The sequence below is a fragment of the Carassius auratus genome, chromosome 5, assembly GCF_003368295.1.
Source record: "Carassius auratus strain Wakin chromosome 5, ASM336829v1, whole genome shotgun sequence".
Classification (NCBI taxonomy): domain Eukaryota; kingdom Metazoa; phylum Chordata; class Actinopteri; order Cypriniformes; family Cyprinidae; genus Carassius; species Carassius auratus.
The window spans coordinates 12,259,709-12,281,825 of NC_039247.1; the positions used below are offsets into that span (position 1 = coordinate 12,259,709).

At 36.4% G+C, this 22,117-nt stretch overlaps 1 protein-coding gene across 1 annotated transcript in view; it reads right to left on the reverse strand.

The window, feature by feature from the left end:
- Positions 1–1,311: 1,311 nt before the first annotated feature.
- The window catches only part of LOC113075936 (fibrinogen C domain-containing protein 1-like), a 73,924-nt gene continuing 53,118 nt past the window's right edge, over positions 1,312–22,117 (reverse strand). Inside the window, exons 5-7 of the mRNA XM_026248590.1 lie at positions 21,342–21,438; positions 7,499–7,678; positions 1,312–3,894 (exon numbers count right to left, since the gene is read on the reverse strand). Coding sequence (XP_026104375.1) covers positions 3,626–3,894; positions 7,499–7,678; positions 21,342–21,438 — 546 coding nt within the window. The 3' untranslated portion in view covers positions 1,312–3,625. The remainder of the gene's footprint in view (positions 3,895–7,498; positions 7,679–21,341; positions 21,439–22,117) is intronic.

Consider the following 22,117-nt stretch of genomic DNA (forward strand, 5'->3'; position numbering starts at 1 on the left):
CACAAATTTCACTCACTACTTCACTGTACAACCACTTTCTCTCTCCGGTTAATAATAAAATACATTTTAAATAGTTGTTTTTAAACATTCATTAATAAATAAACACATATTTATTTCTAAATATATTAGAATTTATACACACACACACACCTACAGAAACAGGGTCGGTGGTAACAAAAGCAATTTGATTTTACAAGTATTGTGCTCAAGGTCACAAATCTATAAGGTACTTCTTTAAAAAAAGTGGATTTAATGCAAATATGAATGCAAACATTACCAACTGTTCGCTTCAAAAAACAACATCAAAATGGTAACAGCGTTGACATTTAAAATCAAGATTTATACTGAAACATAAGGTAATACAAAAGATTCTTGAAAAGTTGACATCTTAAAAGAATGTCAAAGCTGATTTGATTTTTAAAATAATTAATTCATTTAAAATGGATAACATGGTGGTAACACAGTTGAAACACAAGCTGGAGACTCAACTTCAAGTTAAATCCGTGAAATAAAAATCAAATGTTGGCATTTTCTACTATAGCAATTATGGTCAAGGTTGCAAATGTTTGTGTCGCTCTCTTTTGCACTTTTGAGCAAAGATGGCCATTAGGTGGTTACAGTTTTATTGCTCATCTCTTATCCTGGCGTCTTCACTGGGGAGTGTCCATTACTGTAGCAAAAACAGGACCAGTGCATCCAGCAGTAAACTAACGCAATCCCATGTGCTCTCTATCATTTCCACGCGCACATCCATGCAGCCATTTTTTTTCCATCTCTCACTTTTACTCCTTCAAAACGCAAACACACAAATCCAGCAACACACACACACACACATACAGAAACACACACCCTGTTAAAACTGGGAAATGGGAACAGGATATTCTTTGGCAGTTGCCAATTGCTTTAAACCACACATAAAAATTCAGCCAGAAACAAATTAGGACTTATTTATAGAGCAAAGATTTAAGGATATGTGTATATAGGGAGCAATCACAAGCCATGAGTCTGTGTGAAAAGTGTAATGTGTAGAGAGCAAATGCCCTGTAAGTATTAAAAATAACTGGAGAGGGTGATGGAAAGATTTCCTGTTGAAAATAAAGATGTGTGTGTACGGATGCAAAGAAAAGATGCACAGGAGATCGATCTTAAAATCCATGCAGTGCAATTGCAGAAATCAATTTATTAATGTTATTTATTGATTTTTTTAAATATATGCACAATATGAAGAGCAAATATCATACACAGAAATAACAATTTACTATTTTTCTTTACAAGTATATTTTCTGTTTCATTCAGTCACACACACACACACACACACACACACACACACACACACCCACACCCATTCTCACAGAGACCCTTAATTACAAATTATTTCAAATTTTATCTCTCCAATTATAATGTGCAGTCTTGGTTTCTTTTTGTCCTTTCTTGACCCGGTTTCATGACATTGTTACATCATTTAACATCTCTTTCCTTCATTCTTTGTTCAGCCTGTTAGTTATGGTCCAGGGGATCATTACCATGGCAACACGCTGGAGAAACGTTATTGACAGCTGAACAGGCAGCATGGTTAACTTTGAAGCAAATGGTGGCAGAAAAGAGGCTGATTGCGATGTAATTCCACAGAATGAAAGGAGGGGGGGAAATCAGAGTTGAGAGAACAAGAAAAATAAGTACAAGGGAAAATACACAACAAAGACAGAACGACAGAGGTAACTTTGTAGTGAAAGTGGTACAAACTTACAGGGGATTCCAGGGACAAGCATGAGCACTCATTTGTGTCCATTTAAAAGTCTTGACAGCATCCTATAGTGCTGCTTTTACAGTCCTCTTCACACATTTTCTCAAGTAATGTGCTCATTATTTGTTGGTGTACATTTAATTGATTTGAACTCCACTCCTACCAGACTTTAACATTTAAAAACAAGAGTCCATTCCAGAGACTTCAGTCCCACACAACAGATCCATTCCAGACCAGTCACGTAACAACAGGCATTATCAGGACATATTGAGGATCTTTTCTTTCATACATTGCTTCATTAGTGTGCTTTTGTCAATTTCCTGTACGGAAATATTTCACATGCGCTAGAAGTCTCTAAGACATACACACTGTACAAGAAATCTACACATATCTTAAAGCTCTTGGAACATTTATGAAGTAAAACAACTTCTACTTGCACAAGTTCATTCACAAGTCAGCATGAAAGCTGCTTGTCTTTACACATAAACAAACAAACAATTGATGGAACAAAAGTTTTGTTAGTGTGTTAATCATGTCAAATATATAAATCTCTCCTTTTTGAATTCAAAATTACAATATTTAAGCAAAGTACAAATAAATCGTCGTCATTACCATAATGGAGATTTTAAAAAAGAACATAATTAAGCTGAGAGAGAGATGAAATGAAATGAAACAGAAGTGGGAGAAAAGGAAAAAGTCAGAAAAGAGCAGAAGAGAGAACATTGAGCAGTGTAATTGTACTAAATGACATGTTGACCTTTTCCACTTCCACGGGGGACCAAAGAAAACAAGCCAAATGTGTGAAGGTAGAGTGAAGGGAGAACAAATGAGAAGAAGACAGAAGGGAAAAAATGGCAAAAGATGAAGGGAGCAGCTCGAACAAAAGGTGAAAGAAGCACAATATTCACGTTCGAGATGTATGACCTTTGGAAAATGAGCTAGAAAGAGATGGCAGTGAATGAGCTGATATACACGTTAGAGTAGGGCAGGGCGGCTCGTTGTCTGAAGCCATGCATCAACGAATGACGAGTGAATGAGCGCTAAGTAAACACACTCCAGCAAGATTTTCGGGCTGATAAAGAGATTCCTCGAGAACACTCAAACTAGTGCCGAGTCAGAAACATACGCTCGGGAAGGAGACGAGACAATATCACATTTCCCTTTTATCTCGCTCACGCACATGCATAAACAGCCTCCATCTGCGTATGTGCGAGATGAAGAGCCTGCCTGATGATCACTTGGCAATGGCGATCAGACAAAGTGGCCAATATGCTCACTAATGGCCTGTCAGACAGATGAGAGACAAACTCCCACAGAAACCTTTGCACTGCTCTCCTCCTAGAACGCCTTTCTCTATCTCTCTCTCTTGATCTCATTTCCCTCCCATTTTCCACACTTTCTTCTTTTGAAGTACCCTTCTTCTCCAAACATGAAGACTTAGAAGAGATCTGGACTTGGCATGTGTGTTTGGCGTATGAATTGTGTGTTAAACAATATGAGGGAGAAAAAAGGAGCTTTGCTGACAGAAGGAACCATTCTAACATTTCATTGTCGTATATAGTCCTCCATTAATTAATTCCCTAATTAATGGCAAGATAATAGGATTCTTGATTCAGTGTCATTTTTGTCAGAACTGAAGTATGACTGACAGTGGTCGAGTCAGTGCAGGGGTGAGCTGAGAGCCGACAGCTGGATGTTAAAAAACTTTAAGGCCTGATGATGAAGAGATTATCACATGGAGGGTAAGACTCACAGCACGGCCACACAACAGTGTGACTTTTTTTTCTCAGATCAGAAACAACCACTGTCTCGTAAGTCCCATATTTAACTTTTTTTATTTTTTTAACCTTCCCTTACATTAATTTTTTTTTTTTTGTGCAGTTACTTGCTTTCTCGCTCTTCACGTGTTGGCCGAATTTTCATTTCTGTGAATTTTAGCGAGTACTGCCACCCGGTCCAGGATGACCACTCGATCCCGTCGGCGTAAGAGGTGTGCTGTCCGCGCAAGTACTGGCCATTAAGGTTGGAGGTGTGGCAGTTTCGGTACCACCAGGCTCCGTGATAGAATGAAGCACAGTTGTTCTCCGAATGATCGTTGTCTCTGTCTTTTGTTGTGAACTTCATTCCATTGTGCTTAAGCAACGAATCTCCTGCATAAATGTGAACATAAAAAAACATAAGGGAGAAATTTGGGGTCATTAAGACGTTTTTTTTTTAAAGAAAATTTAAAGCACTTTTTTCCAACAAGAACGCTTTAATAAAAAAAACACAAAAGTGACAGTAAAAACATTAAAAATGTTATGAAAGATTTATATTTATATATATTTATATATATATATATATATATATATATATATATATATATATATATATATATATATATATATATATATATATATATACACACACACACACAGTTCTTTTCAGAACTTTCTGTTCATAAAAGAATCCTGAAAAATTATCATGATTTCCACTCAAATTTAAGCAGCAATGTTTTCAATATTGTTAATAATAATAATAATAATAATAAATAAGCAAATTCAGCTATTCCTTCAGAGGAATACATTATATTTTAAAGCACATTAAAACAAAAACTGTTACTTTAAATTGCAGTAATATTCCACAATATTAATGTTTTTATCATGAATATTAATGTATATTTAAGTTGCAAGAGCTGATTTGTGTGATTCTACAAATCATGCTGAGAAAGCCATTTCACACAAACAATTCTAGATGCCCAGGAATGCATGAGACAAGTTAGCATACACAAGCAAACCTTTCTCATCTCTGTGGCCCAGATGAAAACATTTTCAGCAGTTTATCTAATTTGGCTGTGATTTATGCATATATAGCTATAGGCTACCTCATGCTTTGTTCCTGTCTCTTTCCCTCACACTTCCATCTTTCAAGACTTCAACTATTTGAAACGCTTAAAAAAGTAGGGAAGACTCACTCTGCTTTGAATCGTTTATCAGGCTCATCATTGATAACTGATAGTTTTTGATAATCCTCTTTAATGAACTCATGCACAAACAAATATTTATAGGTGTTACTTCATAATTAGTTGAAATGTGTTAAATTATGCTGTTTGCACTTAAAGAGATTTTCCTAAAAGTGGTCTCAGCTTGGTAAAAACACATACACTGTTATTGTATAAAATACAACTATTAGCTGATGACACTGAAGAGGACACAGCACACAAGCTCTACATGAATATAAATGCAGCTACTGTAGATATTTCCATGTATAAAGACCCATTTATACCAACAACAAGCTTGACATTGTAAAGGCATACCATTCGAAAGAGGTCTGTAATACTTCATGTTTTCGTGAGCACTTAGTGAGTCCTTGCTGAATAATATAAATAATTACTTTTTTTTTTGTAAAAAATGTTTTAAATTAATTTCAGTAGTGCTTTTCACAGTTTCGAGAGAGAGCTTAAGGCAACAATGATGAGAATCTCATATTGTAGCTTATTTTTTGCATCAGCCATTCTATTAGGCAAGTATTTGAAAATCCCAAATTCTTTTAACGCTAAACCTAAAGAGTAAGAGACTGTGGGGCAAGAGTATTAAAAGGGTCTACTTGTGGGTCAACAACAAGTCTTTTTCCCTCAAGAGGTGCCTTGTATCGTCAGGTGTTGTTGGCCAACAGAAACAATCCTTCCCCATTCTGTGGCTGTAAAGGGAATTTGGAGAGTCATCCTGTCTGCTGTCCACTTCAATGGATTTTTTTTTTGGCAGGAGGGCAGGTGGTGATGTGTCTGTTGCCCTATAAACTGTTCCTGTCAGCTCAATACGAACAGAGAATATTTTCCAAACAAGAGCTGGAATAAAGTGTTCCATAGAGATGGAAAGAGACACAAAGACAAAGGTGGTGCACTATAGGATGAGTACAATAGAGGTAAATGTCTCTAACAGCCTGTGACCTTGAAGATCTCCAATCTTCTGATCCGCAGTCAGTTTTACTCAATAACGTCAAAGACAATACGCAGAGAAACGGATCCCAGACTGATGCTCAATATCCTTGCGGAAATGCGTCATTCAAGCTTGACAGATTTTGTCCGCAGCTATGGGAATAAGCCATTAGTCACACTAGGGTCGCATGGAGCCCACGAAAAATACTTGTATTGCTGCCATTGACATTTCTATATTAAGAGTGTTACTTGTCCTTGGAAACTCTCTTATTCAGTCACATGCTCTTGGGAATCACTTTTCATTTGTCAAGGGGACATTATCATCACAGAAAGCCCTCAGGGGATGTGGTAATATCACGTGTGACTCTCCAAAAAATGCTTGGTTTAAATGTGTAACCAGCATAAAACACCATATATGCACAAAAAATATGGGCTTATTTGTGCTCACATTCCAGTGTGAATAAAGAGTCACCTTGACGCTGTCTGTATTTTGAGACGTATTAGGCCCCGCCAGGCCGGCCCAGAACACAACCTCCTGTCAAAAATTCAATGCAAATGATCACAATAATACTCTCAGCACTGTGATTAGGGGAGACCTGTCAGGCAGCAAACAAGAAACCCAGCAGCTCAAGGGCAAGACGACGCTGCCCAGTAGAGACCACCTGCTCACCTGACACCAGCACTACAGACACGATCCAATTCAAGCCTGAATATACCTGCTGTACAGACAGGAGATCTCTCACCTCTCTTCTTCACGCTCTCTTCATGCTGTATTTTCATCTGCACCTGCCCTCGAGTTCAAACTCAGAATGCTCTTTCCATTTCTGTTTATCTCGCTGCTCACTTATTTCTTACAGGAAACATCTGAGGAGCTTTCTAATTCAGTTTGTGTCTGTTCCTGACATTTGTCAGTGGCAGTAATCGACTGGGAGGCATTTTGTCTTCTGGATGTGTGTGTGAATTTGTGAGACTGGGTGATAATATCAAATTTCTGAGTAATCCTGATAATGCTTGTTAAAATTCCAAGATCTTTTTCTCAGTGGCTGCATTAAAAATAATTTGAGATGTGAATGGGTTTGAATGTGATGCAATAAAAAGAAAAGGATGATAGAATGAATTATAATGGCTAGAAACATCTTACAATTGCAGGGGTTGTCAACTCTGGCCCTCGAGGTCTAAGCGTCCCACCAGTTTAGCTCCAACCCTAATGAAACAAACCTGCCAGTAGCTTTGTAGTAGTTTCTGAACCCCTTAATTAGCTTGTTCAGGTGAGTTTGATTAAGGTTGGAGCTAAACTCTGCAGGAAAGTGGACCTCGAGGGCCAGAGTTGAGAACCCCTGTACTATTCTATGGTCACTTTCAGACAGCATGCAAAAACAACATTCAGTGTTACCAGTTTGATCTGCTTCATGAACAAATGATTTTTATGAGTGTGTTTTTTTAGTGAATCTTTAACATACAGTGTGACCAGTGTAGCCTGATTCACGCACAAATTAGTTGGTTCTTTATATTGACACCCAAAAAGATACAGATACAGATACAGTCTGAAGCACTAGGAAATGACTAAATTCAGCCAGATTTGCAGAGGAAGCATGAATTAAGGTTTGTTTGCACCTAAGAAGTGACTGAAGAGTGTATCGAGTGCCATAATTATTCCATCTATGCCATCAAGCACCGAAACTGACCAATTATCTGAATGAACAAACACTTATTTTTGACAAAGATTTGATCTTGCGAAATGATTTGCATTAAGAGTGTGATTTAAATAAGGCATACTAGTTACACAATAATGAAGATTTTGACCCAGGGTCTGTAAATATGTAAATATGTGTGTGTACCTGCAGTGCCGGAGTAATCAGCAATGGTGAGGGGGTAACCGTCATCTTCAGGATCAACAGAGAATAGCCCAACTCCAAACACACCATACTGTGCAAAAGCTGTGCTGTTCTCGAAATCTTCAAGATCTATGCGCAGCTCGTAGTTTGCTTGGATAGACAGAGCATGGATTTGTTTCAACCCTGATGAAAAAAAAAGAGAATTTATTTTTAATTGGCAATTTGATTATGAGTGTAAAATATGAATTAGGGCTGTGAATCACATAAAACATTTTTTTTATATATATATATATATATATATATATATATATATATATATATATATATATATATATATATATATATATATATATATATATATATTAGTTTTAAAAAATAATATTTGTTTAATAATTTTAAGTACTATTAAGTATAATCATGGTTAAATTGCCAATTTTAATACCTTAGTTCATTTTTTTGAAACATAAAATGACTACAACCGTTTACAAATATATATTAATCATTTAGTAAGCAAACTGCAAATAATCAGAGTACTGTTCTTGTTTATCCATTACAACAATTTAATGAATATATTAAAATAATAATTTTAATACAATTACAATGATCATCACATGAACCTATTCAAATGAAAGGCTCTATTAGCTTTGCTTTATTTCTGAAAATGAACTTGATGATTCTGTTTGTCATTACTCTTTCTGCTCTCCTATTTTAATGAGATGTCTGTACATTTTGTTTCACTTCAGATCTTTTCAATGCACTCATTTGTTAAACATGTAATACAATTACTAGTCAAAACATTTAGCATCCATATTTTTATATGGATCCACTGTCCTCTCTATAAACATTACAAAAATATTGACTCTTCTATACACACTTACACCTGCGTGGCTTAATCTTGGAGATTCATTTTCATCAACAAAGAACTCAAATACATAATGCAGCATGAGCATTAAACACCACAGAAAAACCGAGTCTGCGTTCTGTGGCTTGCATATAAAGCAATGCAATAAAACATTGAAATGCTCAAACACCTTTTATTATGCAGAGCAAATGCATACTTAAAAAATTCATACATGGCTACTATGCATTAAAGCTGCATTTAAAACAACCACGTCTTAGGGGAGACTCTTTTTGCATCACATTTCCAGCACTAGTCCCACAAACACCTGATAGGAAAAGTATTGCAGCACAATATTTACATATAAACACAGAGTAAAATTATCAAAATTAATCTGACGTGTGTAGGGCACAGTGTGACTACAAACATGATTGTGTAGACAAGGAAAACCGGAGGTGGGAAACAGCAGCTTTCCATCAGTGCATACAAAACAGAGTCTGTCTTTGCTTCATTTAAGAAATAAATAAAACGATTTATTTTTGCAAAGAGGAAAAACCTGCTACTTCACATGAAATTTACATAACTCTAATTCAGCCTTAATTAAAACCCTTGAGTCTTCCCCTGAGGCTCGTTTGCAATAATTACAAATTGGGAGTATTTTAACGCTATTCTTGCTTTTCTACCAAAGAAGGGGCCAAACAGGCAAGTCTGTGCGCATAAAACTGAGGTGTGCCTGAATTATCAATTAAACATTATCGTGAAGACATTTCAAACGTAAGAGCTGAGCTGCTTTTTGACTTGAATTATACTGATTGCTCAGTTAGCAAGAGAGAGTGAATGTACACCATAACTTGCTCTTCTAAAGCACACGTTCTGTGCCTTTTGCCAGATGCCCTTTTATTGTGATATGGGCAGTCAACACCCGTGAAGCCTGGGCAGTTCCCATTTAACAGTAAACATAAATAAATAGACACTGATATATTGAGGCAGAAAGCGGATTGTGTGTTGAGCACAAATTTAAGAGAGCAGCATAATAAAAAGCCTACGGGCACCGGCAGTCACACAGCACACCTGAGATAAATACCATATTCTTGCAATTATGCTGCGAAAAATTGGGTCAGAGCAATACATAACATTTCAAAGCTTCTTTAGGTTACTATACACACACAAACACACTCTCAACGAATACAGATATCATACTAAAACAGGAAACATAAAACATTTATTCTAGATGTGCGTAATAAACACGTTGAATTGTTAGTTATTTAAATAATGGTGCTATAAATGGTGCCAGCTAAACAGACAAAAGACAACATCTGGATTCTAATTAATATGTTAATGTCTGCAATTTGCACCTGATTTGCGTGAAACGATAGTCTGGCTCATTAACAATTCATAAGACTGTGCACAGCTATACTTCTCTTTTTGCCATGGTAAAAGGTTCAAATATTAATGATTTATTTGCTTAGATTTGAAAATGTGCAAGGGGAATGGATTGAGCAGTTATAAATAACCCTCAAGCCATTTTTCCACATTCTTATAGTTTTACTCCAGGAAACAGAAACATCACTCGAATCATTTCACTCTATCTTTTTCTCTTTCTGTCCTCTTTCAGTGACATCTCTGCAAGTTAAAATATTTATAATGCTTTTCTCTCTATGTGATTCCATGCAAAAGAAAAGGAAAGAAATAAGCGGTAGGGGAAAAAGAATTCACAGGAAGCAACATGAAGTGTGCGTTTGGTGAAGAAGAATGAACTGGAGGCATAAATAGTGCGATGGAGAGATGGAGGGCAGCGTAGAGGCCAGAAAGTGGAGGGGTGTCTTTGAACACCTGTCTGTTCTCTCTTTTCCATCAAGACGAGAGAAGAACAGAAAGGATCTCCCACAGACTTCAAAGGGAGAAGCTCGGGGGGGGAACGTAATTTGTGTGAGCTCACACATATTGGCTACACACACATAACCGAATAGGACACACACACAAAAAACACCAACATTTTGACAAGATTCAAAGTTTGTGTTAAAGAACCTACAAGCACATTCACAAATCGCCAAAAAGTATCGTTCTCTCTGTTTTATTTTATTTTTTCCTGGTGACCACTGTAAAGAGCTTTTGAAAATGCAAGATAAATGTTAACCTGTTGTTATGTTTCCAGTGACAATTTTAACCTGATTTCTAAAACCAGAATAATGCAATATTCTGGTTTGTAGAATAAATAATATACAATCTAAAAATAAAATAAAATGGTGGCAAATGTCTGTATTAATTATGGGTAATGTAAAACCTTAATCAAAATAATCACCATAACTTAATTTACTTCAATTTGTAATTGTAGCATTTATAATATGTAAGTCAATTAATAAGTAACAGTTCTGAGTTGTTTAAGTTATTATTATTATTATTATTATATTTTGCTATGAGCAACACACACACACACACACACACACACACACACACACACACACACACACACACACACACACACACACACACACACACATGTATACACAAAATTATAACACAGGTTGTAACACAATCTGACATAACAACATCATTATTCACATGACACAGCTGACTGGTTCTTTTAGTTTTAGCAGACAATGAGCTTGCTGCTTAACATTCAAATAATTGAGCTTGCTTTAACAGTTGCAGCATGTATCAGAAACCCTTTACCTTCCCCAGCTCCACCTGTGTAGATCTGCTATGGGGTGATTTTTATGAATGCTATACATGGTATACATGGGGGTTATTTAATGTTATATGCACAACAGCAGTCCTTCTTACATGCTCACTGCAGCATGTCTGAGTAAGTAAGGACCAAGCGGCCAGCTGCAGACAGTGAGTTGATCATAGCCTATATTTTGATCAAATTAGCCTTGTCAAATCATCATGACTTGCTTGAAATAAAATCTACAGATATACAACAATGTAAGCATATCACAATGTTAGTTTAAACATTTGCTATTAGATGGATAACCAAGCCTTTGTGTGGAGAGTGGAAGCTGAAGCACACTCTGCAGGACATGGGGCCCTATCATACACCTAGCACAATGCAACGCAAGGCGCAGCGCAAGTGTGTTTGCTAGTTCAGTCCGGCGGTGTTCGCATTTTCCCATCCAGCGCCACGTCATTTCATTAGCAAATTCATTTGAACCCATTTGTGTCTAAAAAAGAGGTGTGTTCAGGCGCATTGCTATTTTAAGGAGCTAAAAATAGACTGCACCATAGACCAACTCAAACCTGGTCTAAAGTCTTAAGTCAATGGCGCAATATTTTAAAGAGTGGGTTGGTAGAAAATGCGCCTCTGGATGGGTCCACAGTGCGTGTTGACAGTGTGTGTGTGTGGGGGGGGGGGTCCCTCTTTTTTCGCTTTCCTTCACTTTTATGTGGCTTAAAAGTGCTGTGCGCATTTTACTTTCACATTTGAATTAGCGTCAGTTCGGCGTCAATTGCTTGAATGCAACAACAAGATACAATGTCAACCTCACTTACATAGAACTTTTATTAACAAAACAAATAAAAATACACCATGCTATAGGGCAGGCTATGCCTAATATAAAATAGCAAATAACTTTTGTGAAGTTTAAATAGGCATACAAAACTGGAAATGAGTAAACATGTATAATACATATAATAAAAAAAATAAGAAACGTTGAACATTTATTAGCAAAAATGAGTTCGAAAGCTTGGAGGCACGGCATAAAATAAATAGACACAAATTGTAAATAAAGTAAAAATCAGCAAACAATGTGGATCCAATTAAATAAGAAACCAATGTTTAAAAAAAAAAAACCCTCCAAAACAACTTTAGATAAATGAAAGATTTGTTTAGATGAGCAAAATTATTTTTATTACTACAAAAAATCTAAATCGTGGTGGGGGTTGGTGCCGTGGTGGGCAAGTGATGCAACTGGTATTGCGGCTTAACACAGTCAATACTCTCTATCGTACCTTTATTAGCCTTTTTTTTTTTTTTATCCATGTAGCAAATGCTTTAAAAATAGCTAAAAAAAATACTTTATTGCATTCCAGACGCTTTTAAAGTAGGGTACTTTTCACTATAAATTTTACAGGTAGCTTGAATGTCAGAGGTGGGTAGTAATGAGTTACATTTACTTCGTTACATTTACTTGAGTAATTTTTCGGGGTAACTAATCCTTTTCAGAGTATATTTAAAGATGGGTACTTTATACTCTTACTTGAGTACATTTTTTGGGAAAAATCTGTACTTTTACTTCGTTACTGTGGGCGACGCCCCTCTCGTTACTTTATCTTAATGCAATAAATGTTATAAATGCTTCAGTTTATTCCAAACGCGCCGACTACTTTTCTATGGGCAACATTTGATTACAGGGTACCACTGTGACATTAGTTTGTTGTACGTGTGTGTACAACAGAGGGGAGTCAAATTGAATGCAGCTTCCAAAAGACAAAAAATAGCCGTTTAAGATTTTATTAATTTTAATACAATCACACCGGTGCGAGTACGTTCAGCAAGTCATATCATCCGCTGCTAAATTCAGATCTGTGTTCTTACAGCGCTGCGCATTAACCAATCACACACGATGCTGTTGAGCTTTTGAATGCAATGGCCAATCAGAGGTGTTCCGATGAGTCATCGCTGAAATGCAGTGCTTCCTTCACTCGCTCACTGAGAGTGATTGAAATCTAGACTGTCAGTGAAAATGATCTTTAATAATGTAAATGTTATTTGCTCTCTTTCTGAACAATGAAAGATTAGTAGCAATATTTATATCACATTAACTTTCAATGTTAAATTCACATTTAATATAAAGTCAGTCGTATTAAAAATATGTTATGGCATGACACCTATATCTTTTACTTGAGTAAATATTTCTAGAATTACTTTTACTTTTACTTGAGTAAAGTTTTTGGGTACTCTACCCACCTCTGTTGAATGTAAACATTGTCATCATTTTGTTGTATTCCCATTTGTAAAATAGCCAACAAATTAATTGTTGTAGGCTAACCTGATCTCATGAAAATGTGTACAGCACGATTTTCTGCTTCTATTTAGCGTAATATTTATGTTCAGAAATTGACTTTGGCATGCAAAAGACAGATAAATTCATAATTAATGACATTGCTGGTTCAGTCGACAGAAGTACGGGACACATAGGCCTATAATAACTGCTGAAATATTTGCGGGGCAAATCTCAGGTCAGTCTGAGCACTCGTGGTATGCACAGTGCGCACAGCCATTTACCTACAGGCGCCACTGATGTACATTTCCATGATAAAAATTTCATAGAGTTGTCATGAAAGATATATAGTAAAAAAATAAAAAAATAAAAAAACATTTCAATAGCTGTGGAGCATGTAAAATCCACTGTTCTGTAATGAAGTTATGTTGTTGTTGTTGGCCTCAATCAATAATGTAGCTTCTTATGTGTCCTAAGGAGCAAAACTATATGAAAACATTGGGTTGGATACCCTGAGCTACACCAGTGAGCTTTGGATTAGTGTGGATGAGGTTTCATCACCTATTTTCACTGTGTTCTAGAATCTAGTTACAGAAGGAAAACCTAAGTTTGAAGAGCAGTTCAGAAAAAGTGACACCTGAGGGGAAAAAGCAGCTATATAGTCTCTAGCTCACTTCCTGACACATAGTACATGTCACAAGTGTGAAGATGTTCAAAAGCAGAGAGCAGAGCTAGAGAAATGACTCATCAGCAGAGCTGTACGCAAAACCAGAGTATCTAACCAGAGTCAGAGACGAGTTCCATTTGAGACACAATCTGTCTTTCCAAACATTTCCGATGTACCTTTAGTAGTCATTATTCAAAACAACTGAGGGAATTATCCTTTTTTTCTGATTAGCAATTGAACAAGATGTGCTTTTATGCAGGGCCATCCTTTGCTGATGCACCCAGTGCAGGGTAGGGAGCGATTGCTTTGAGGGGGCCCCGCGGCGAACGGACAAAGGAGGAACCACCCGGGAACGCGATTGCGTTAACCCCCCTGGTCCGTTAGCAATCAGCTGCACCAACTAAAGACATGTTTACTTTGCTTGAAAATGTGGTTTCAAGAAGTTGCCATGATGAAAACCTCAAGAGCAAATCAAAAGATGACAACAGAGAACAGACAAAACATTTTATCATAGTCTACTATACTACTAGTCTAGTTTTATGATTTTTTTTCTTTAATTATAAAAATCATAGCATGATGGCTGTTCTTCTTTCTCAGTACACACACACGCACACACACACACACACACACACACACACACACACACATATATATATATATATTATATATATATATATAATATATATATATATATATATATATATATATATATATATATATATATATATATATATATATATATATATATATATATATATATATATGCCAGCAAGTGCTAAGCATCTCTCGGGGAACTCCTTCAAGACTGTTGGAAGACCATTTCAGGTGACTACCTCTTGAAGCTCATCAAGAGAAAGCCAAGAGTGTGCAAAGCAGTAACCAAAGCAAGAGGTAGCTACTTTGAAGAACCTAGAATATGACATATTTTCAGTTGTTTCACACTTTTTTGTTATGTATATAATTCCATATATATATATATATATATATATATATATATATATATATATATATATATATATATATATATATATATATATATATATATATCAGAATGTCTTCTTTTGTTTTCCACAGAAGACAAAGTCATACAGATTTGCACCTACATGAGTGTAAGTACATTTTTGAGTGAACTGTCTCTATAAGCTGGTATAAGATGGTCTCCCAATGAGGCATAGCTGGTCTTTAGTTAGTATGGTAAGTGTCCAAAACAACTCTATAACATGCCACAAACAAACAAATAAACAAAAAAACGTAGGCCAGCTTCAGATGTATTTTGTCCATCTCTCATGTTGTTTAAATAGCATTCACACTAATATAATAATGCTTTCAGCTACTGCTAGATTGTAGTACTGTAATCTCCATCTAATATATTTTTAAATGCATTAAATAAATAAAATTATATTTATACATTTTTTTTTATATTTTCTGAAGAATTGTGCTGATTTTCTCCCAGAATCAGAGCTAAAAACATGTAAAAAATGTGCTGATTTCTACTGAGAGTGATCAAAGAGCAAAACAAAAAGATTAATAACAGAGATTATTTGTACACTAATGGAGGCTATAAAGGAAAGAGAGAGAGGAAGAGAGAGAGAGAGCGGTAGAAGGAGAAGGGTTTGGGGATGTGAGAGGAAAAAAGGGTTTAAAATGGACAGAGATTACATACAAGTAACTACAAATGAAATGTCATCTGTGCGTCCACAGAGCTTGGGTCGACTAGATTAAGATAAATCTTTTGAGAACTCTGGGGTCTCAGTGAGGTACTTACAAGCACAACACATGTATGCTTGAGCTCACATTCACCTCTTATGGCACTGGACTGATATTATAGCACTCACTCACTCACTTACTCACTCAAGACATCTATCATCTCAACATCCTCCCTCTCTTCCCTTCGTTCTCATCTTACTTTTTATGTGTATCGTATTTCTTGGCAATATTAAACTCCAACGACACCCATAGTCAGCATGAGTTGGTGTATTATGGGAAGCGCACTCGTTGTCATGCTTGGGTTTGTGTGTGTCTGTGTGAGAAAGAATTATGGAGGGGCACTCATGACTCCACACAGAAAATGGATGCTCTTTGTTAGGGAGCCATAATTCATAGTGCTGTAATTGATTGGGGAGTATGAGGATTTACAACCAGAAAGAAGGAAAGATATACAAGAGAGACTTTTGATAGAGACAGAAGGAGAACACAGAATGAAACAGAAACAAGGAAGTGAATGTGTCTAAATAGGAAACGATAATGATCTCTTATCTCATCTGTCCTATCTTCCATGTGAAGTATGGATGAGCTCCCAGTGACAACAGGTTCAGTTTAACACAGTTTTTATTATTATTATTAATAAATCAGATTTGGAGTGAATAAGACAATGTAACTAGAAAATGTTATCAATGACAGAGCCTGCCTTAACTGTGCACTAAGCAGTGTTGCAAGTTTATTCTTGTTTTGGTCTTCACAATTCTGTATATATAATATTAGTGGTTCAACAGATCACAAAACATATGGCTAGGATTATTGTGCCGTTTTTGAGTCACTGATCTGATCATTTTCAGATCAGCAAGTAAAAAAAGAAAAAGAAAAAGCATATCAATGTAACTTTGCTTTCAATTTATTACTTAAAACACACTTTAAGTACTTCAATACCACAGCAAAAACTACTAACTTAACTAAGAAACTTCAAACATGATTAAAGGTAATTGAACAGCCAGTTAAATAGAAAATAAATATAGATTAATCTTTGTTAAAGTGTTTTGTTGTTTGATTAATATTAATGACACAGGCAGCAACAGGTATTTATAGACTGTGGTCCTTTAAGACCTGATGCACGTATTAAATAAAATTTTTTTTTTTCTCAGCTGTTTATGTTCACTTAAGACATTACCTACTGCATTTACGAGAATGATTATTGGGACAGGTATTTTGACATAATTTTATGTGTTTATGTATGTTCAAACACAAGGAGATGGAAAAGAGGAGAGCATCCGTGTGTGTGCACACTTTGGGTGTGTGCAGAATTGTGCAAAGGAAAAAGCACACAAGTACTGAATTGAGTTCTCTTGTGCCTCTTCTTGCACTGGAATGGTTTGAAATTATTTGAATGTGTAAACTGGCAAGTCAAAAAACACACAAATTATAAACTGTAAGTTTGTGATGGTTACATTTTGCAATGAATCTGTGAATTAATGGCATCAAAACCTTTGAAATTCCCAGATTCAGACTGCTATAACTTTGTGTAGTTTAAACCATATTGGATTCCACATTTCTGCTGAACTGTAGTGTTTGGTAAACTATCCCTCTAAGCTGTTTTCCCAGTGGGGGCTGTTGGCTATAGTCGCCACACAAAACTAACTCACACACTCTGAACCACCTACACACTGCAGCACAAAGCTGCTGGAGCTATAGTTTAGTAGAGATTACCATAGTTTGCCATCACTGGCCCTGTCCAAAGAACATTTATAGACCATCTGACATTCAGACTTCTGGCCTGCTTAAAAGAAACAGTTCACTCAAAAATGTCAACTTCCTCATGGACTGAAACAGATTTGACTGTTCTTGCTGTGAGATGTTACTTCCTCTTCCACCAAAGCACTTGCAATTTCCCAGACATGTCTGGGGGTACACACAGTTACACATGGTTTGACACTGTGAGGATAATCAGCTGGGCTGGGCATCTTTTTTCTGGCGTTTAAAAAACATCAGTAATCCAAAATTATTTTAACTGTGAAATTAATTGTGTGTATATATATCAGGGCTGTTTAATCGATTAAATGTTTTTGTTTTTATTTTGTATCATGAAATTAAGCATAGACCATTTATCCTGTTTCAAATGTTTATTTTGTCATCATTTTCTATAACCAGGAAAGTAAACCAAAAGATTGAAGGGTGATTTAAAAAAAAAAAAAAATCCATTTTTTCTGTAAGCTTTTTTCAAGATAAATTTAGATGTCTTTCCAAAAAAGGACACTTAGAAACTCCAAAAGTACACCAAAGGAGCCCATATATATATAGCAACAGCAAAGAGCTTTTTTACATTTTAGAGAAGTTGTGACACCAAACAGGACCACATGGAGATGCAAAATAAATAAATAAATAAATAAAATAAAACCTACAAAACTATAATAACCACCTGCTGACTGCATATATCTACTACTGTAGACAGATCCATTCATTATCGTGTGGAAAAAAGTGAATGTACGGAAATGTCTGTGTCGTGTATAAATACAATACTCATACACTCATTATTATAACGGAGTCACACGTGCTTACTGTACGACTCCTGTATGCCACCGTAATCATCTTTACGTTGATTTCAGTCTTCATCCATCAAAACTTCACTAGTGAGACTGGTTATCCAGTTGAGAAATAGTAGTTTGTGTCTCATCTGACAATACAGTGGTGGGATGTTGACAACCCGTTCAGCCTGTACTTCACACAGCGCAAAATCTAAGGGTTCATGCTCTTCAGAGACAATCACAATGAAAGAGCTCTGTTCTGCTCTGCCAATCAGCTTGGCTTCCTTTATATTAAGTTTTGGACAGATTGTTTGAGACGCATTCGCTTCCTGGATCATTGGACTGAAAACTTTCCCGGAGTTTACCTGCTTAAAATGATCTGATCACCAGCAGAGAAGCAAATTTGGGTTAAAAGGTTAGAATAAAAATTGTGCTTCAGTACTTTAGCGTTGATTGCTTTAAATTATTTTAAATGTATTAAGGATTGTAAAATTAATTACAACCACATCAAACTGCAGACCTTTCACATACGTAGTCCAACTTCGCCTCAGTGCCAGGCGCTAGACAAACAAGTGGGAAAAGGTATGGGTGACGAGGGAGCTTTGGTAGAACATCAGTGAACTGCGATCAGATGAGATGTTGTCAGGCCATATATCAGTAAAAATGAATTGTCCTGTCCTGTCAGCCATAATGCTGTGCTGGTAGCACATGCTCTTCAACTGCACACACAAAAGTGGCGGTGTGTGCTGTAGCCTATCATTTAATATTAAAGTGCAAAAGAAACAACAAGTATGCAATATTGTAGTTGTGTCATCAGTTAAGTCATGAAGTTAAATCAATGAATTCAAATCAATCTTTTGCGTATAATTATTTACTTATGTGGCAAGTAGCCGTGTAATATGCAGGATAATGTATGTACATCCAGCCAGTTGTTATTTCAGAATAAACCCCTTTAGGCTGATACATATCCTGATCACCCTGTCACGGTTTATTCTGAGATAACAACCGGCTGGATGTACATTATCTTTTACTTATACGGATGTTAAAGCTATCTGACTCATAGATGGAATGTCTGCGTGAATCCTTAAGCATGTGTACATTGAGTAAGTAAGTACTTGACTCAATGTGCACTTTCTTTCTTTTTTTTTCTGTGCTCTCTGGGTCCATAAAATAAAAAAAAAATAAAGAAAAACACAAATTTTTCTTTGATTTGACGTATGACCTCTTTCATTTCATCTTTCTCTCCCACATTTCTATTGACCATATCAGATAAACTACAAAGATGAAAGAGAACTGAATGACTTCACAATCCTTGCCTCCTTTCCTTTGTTGAGTATGATGCTGCCAGGCTTTGTGCTTATCGCTCAAAAAAAAAAAAAAGTGTAAAAAAAGATTGTGTCTTTTGAAGTAATTTGAATTAATGATGGTATGAAAACATAACTCAGGTTAATGAAAGGAGGTATATGACTCCTGATTTTTTTCAGTGCATAAAATCAGTGCAATCGAGGTACTGCTATGCTACAAGCAATAGACTTTTAATTCCAATTCTAGAGTGTATGCTGCCAAAAAAACTAAAAAGCAAAAACAACAGTACATCAATATCAAAAGTCAGCTTCTAAAATATTGGTAGACCAGTACTTTTGAGCTCAAGCAGTTTTATAACTTGACAAAGATTGCAGCCCTAGACTGAAATGGGATGGGAAGCTCTATTTTTCAAAATTCAACCACTGTATATCACAACAGTAGCCCCATTTCATTCAACAAGAGCAGCCTCTGCCATCACCATAACTCTGATGAGCCTTCAGTGGAAGTGTTTGATGAAACAGAGGGTCAAGGATGAGGAAGAAAAATTATGAGCGAAAGTCATAAGGGAATTTGACTGGTTAAAACAGGTTAAAAGGAAAACTGGTTAAAAGGAACACGATGTAAGCTTTATCTAAATCTCAAGGGTAAACAATGTCCATGAGAATGAGAAGCTATACACAGCCACTATGGACACTATAATAACACCTACTCTTGTCCCTCTCTCAGCCTGTGCGCGTAAGCAGAACAGGACACTATAAAAACAGCAATGACTGCCAGCCTTCTGCAATGCAGCTAACAGAGTTTGTGCAGAGAAACAGGGTAAGTTCTATGTAAGTTCACACTTGAATAAAGCAAACTGTATGTCTCTTTGATGATAATCTGCTTAACATTGAAAAGACAATGAGAATCTATTTCCATGTATAAGTATGCCCTGGAGCGCAAGTGGCCACATCAGCAGACGTGGGGTGGCAGCATTCGAAACAACTGTATTTTCAAGACGCCCCCATGGGTCTGACTGATGCCACATCCATCTGTCATCCTGCATCCGTTGCGCCAATTTATGACCTCACACATTGTGTGTGTGAGTGTGTGTTTGAGTTATGTCCTTTAAATTCCCTGTACATCCTCTCTCTCTCTTTATCTTAGCAGAGAACAACAAGCCAGTAGCCACTGCTCATCTCATTAAGCGAACACAGGAACAAAAACACTCACGCAGACCAACACACACAATAATGATTCTAGTTTAAACCTCTCTGCAGGTTAAGAGCATGATTATAGCGCTTTGGCTGTCAAAAACCATTTTGGCTCGCAAAAACGGTAAACATGGCAATTTGGGCTTACTTGTTGATTTGATTCCCGCTTGCTACATGGAGTGGAAGAAAAGCAGAGGGAGAGAGTTGCTGCTGCACATCCACAGATCATGTGGAGATAGATGATTAGCGCTCTAATTCAGTGAATTTCAGTTTCTAGGTTGGACCAACAAATAAATATGTTTAAGGGATGATACACAATCAGGCTGCCATTATAGCACAATCAACCTTTTACAGATCTGTGACGTACGGTTGACTGTCTGACTCTCTGCAGGTCTGAAAGGTCTATAGGGTGCACCATTCAGAAATTACTTCTTGAATTTGAAATGAGGTAGCAAACACAACAGATCATTGCAATTTGAATTATAATGACAGATGGGTGGACTGACATGTGACTGCACAGATGTCTGGAAACACCTAGGAATGGGAGTAATTGTCTAGGTGTCTATGGTCGAGAGGTGTTGGCAGCTTTTTACACTGATAATTTAAAAAAATCTGTTTACGCTCAAATTCTTTCTCTAGGACACAAACACAAATACACAACTTACCAAGCCAGTACTCTCCGGTGATTTTGCCAAATCCTTCCCTGTAGGAGTCCCACTCCCTGAAGAAGTTCACAGACCCATCCTCCCTCCGCTGGATTACCTGACAAAAAAGCAGAAACAAAATAATAATTAACAACAAATTTGTGTCAAAACTTTAATAGTGGGTTGCATGATATTAAGCTTTTTAACATCTGAAGATCAGGAAAATGTCCTTTTGTGTTCTAGCGTATGATGTATGTGTGTGAGCTTGTGCTTTTGAATAAAAGTAGGCCTACTGTGTGATTTTAGCGCTCTTCCTCAGAGTACATCCACAATAAGAGTGAAAGATTAAACTCTCTCTGATATGAGGCCTGAACAAACATAATGATGGAACAGCTCCATATTGTGATCTTAAGGATAATAGCATTTAATAGAGTATGAAATCTTGATCTAGTCAAGACTGACTCAGAAGAGTAGGACTTAGAGCTCATAATCCATTTGCGTATAGACACAATCACATACTGTACAGTGCCATCCAAAAGTTTGAGTGCACTTCCATCATGCACTTCTATCAAACTATATGACTAGTTTGAGTCACTTTGAATTACAAAAAAAAAAAAAAAAATTGAAAAAATTGAAAAAAAGAACCTGATTATCACAATGTCTCAATATTTGAGCTGTCCCCCTTTTGCATTAAATTGCTGCTAAAAACGTTTTAAACAACTGAAAACCAGTGTTAACCCAAACATAAAATCTGAATGATTGGATAAAAGGATGTTGAAAGATAAAAAAAAATAAAA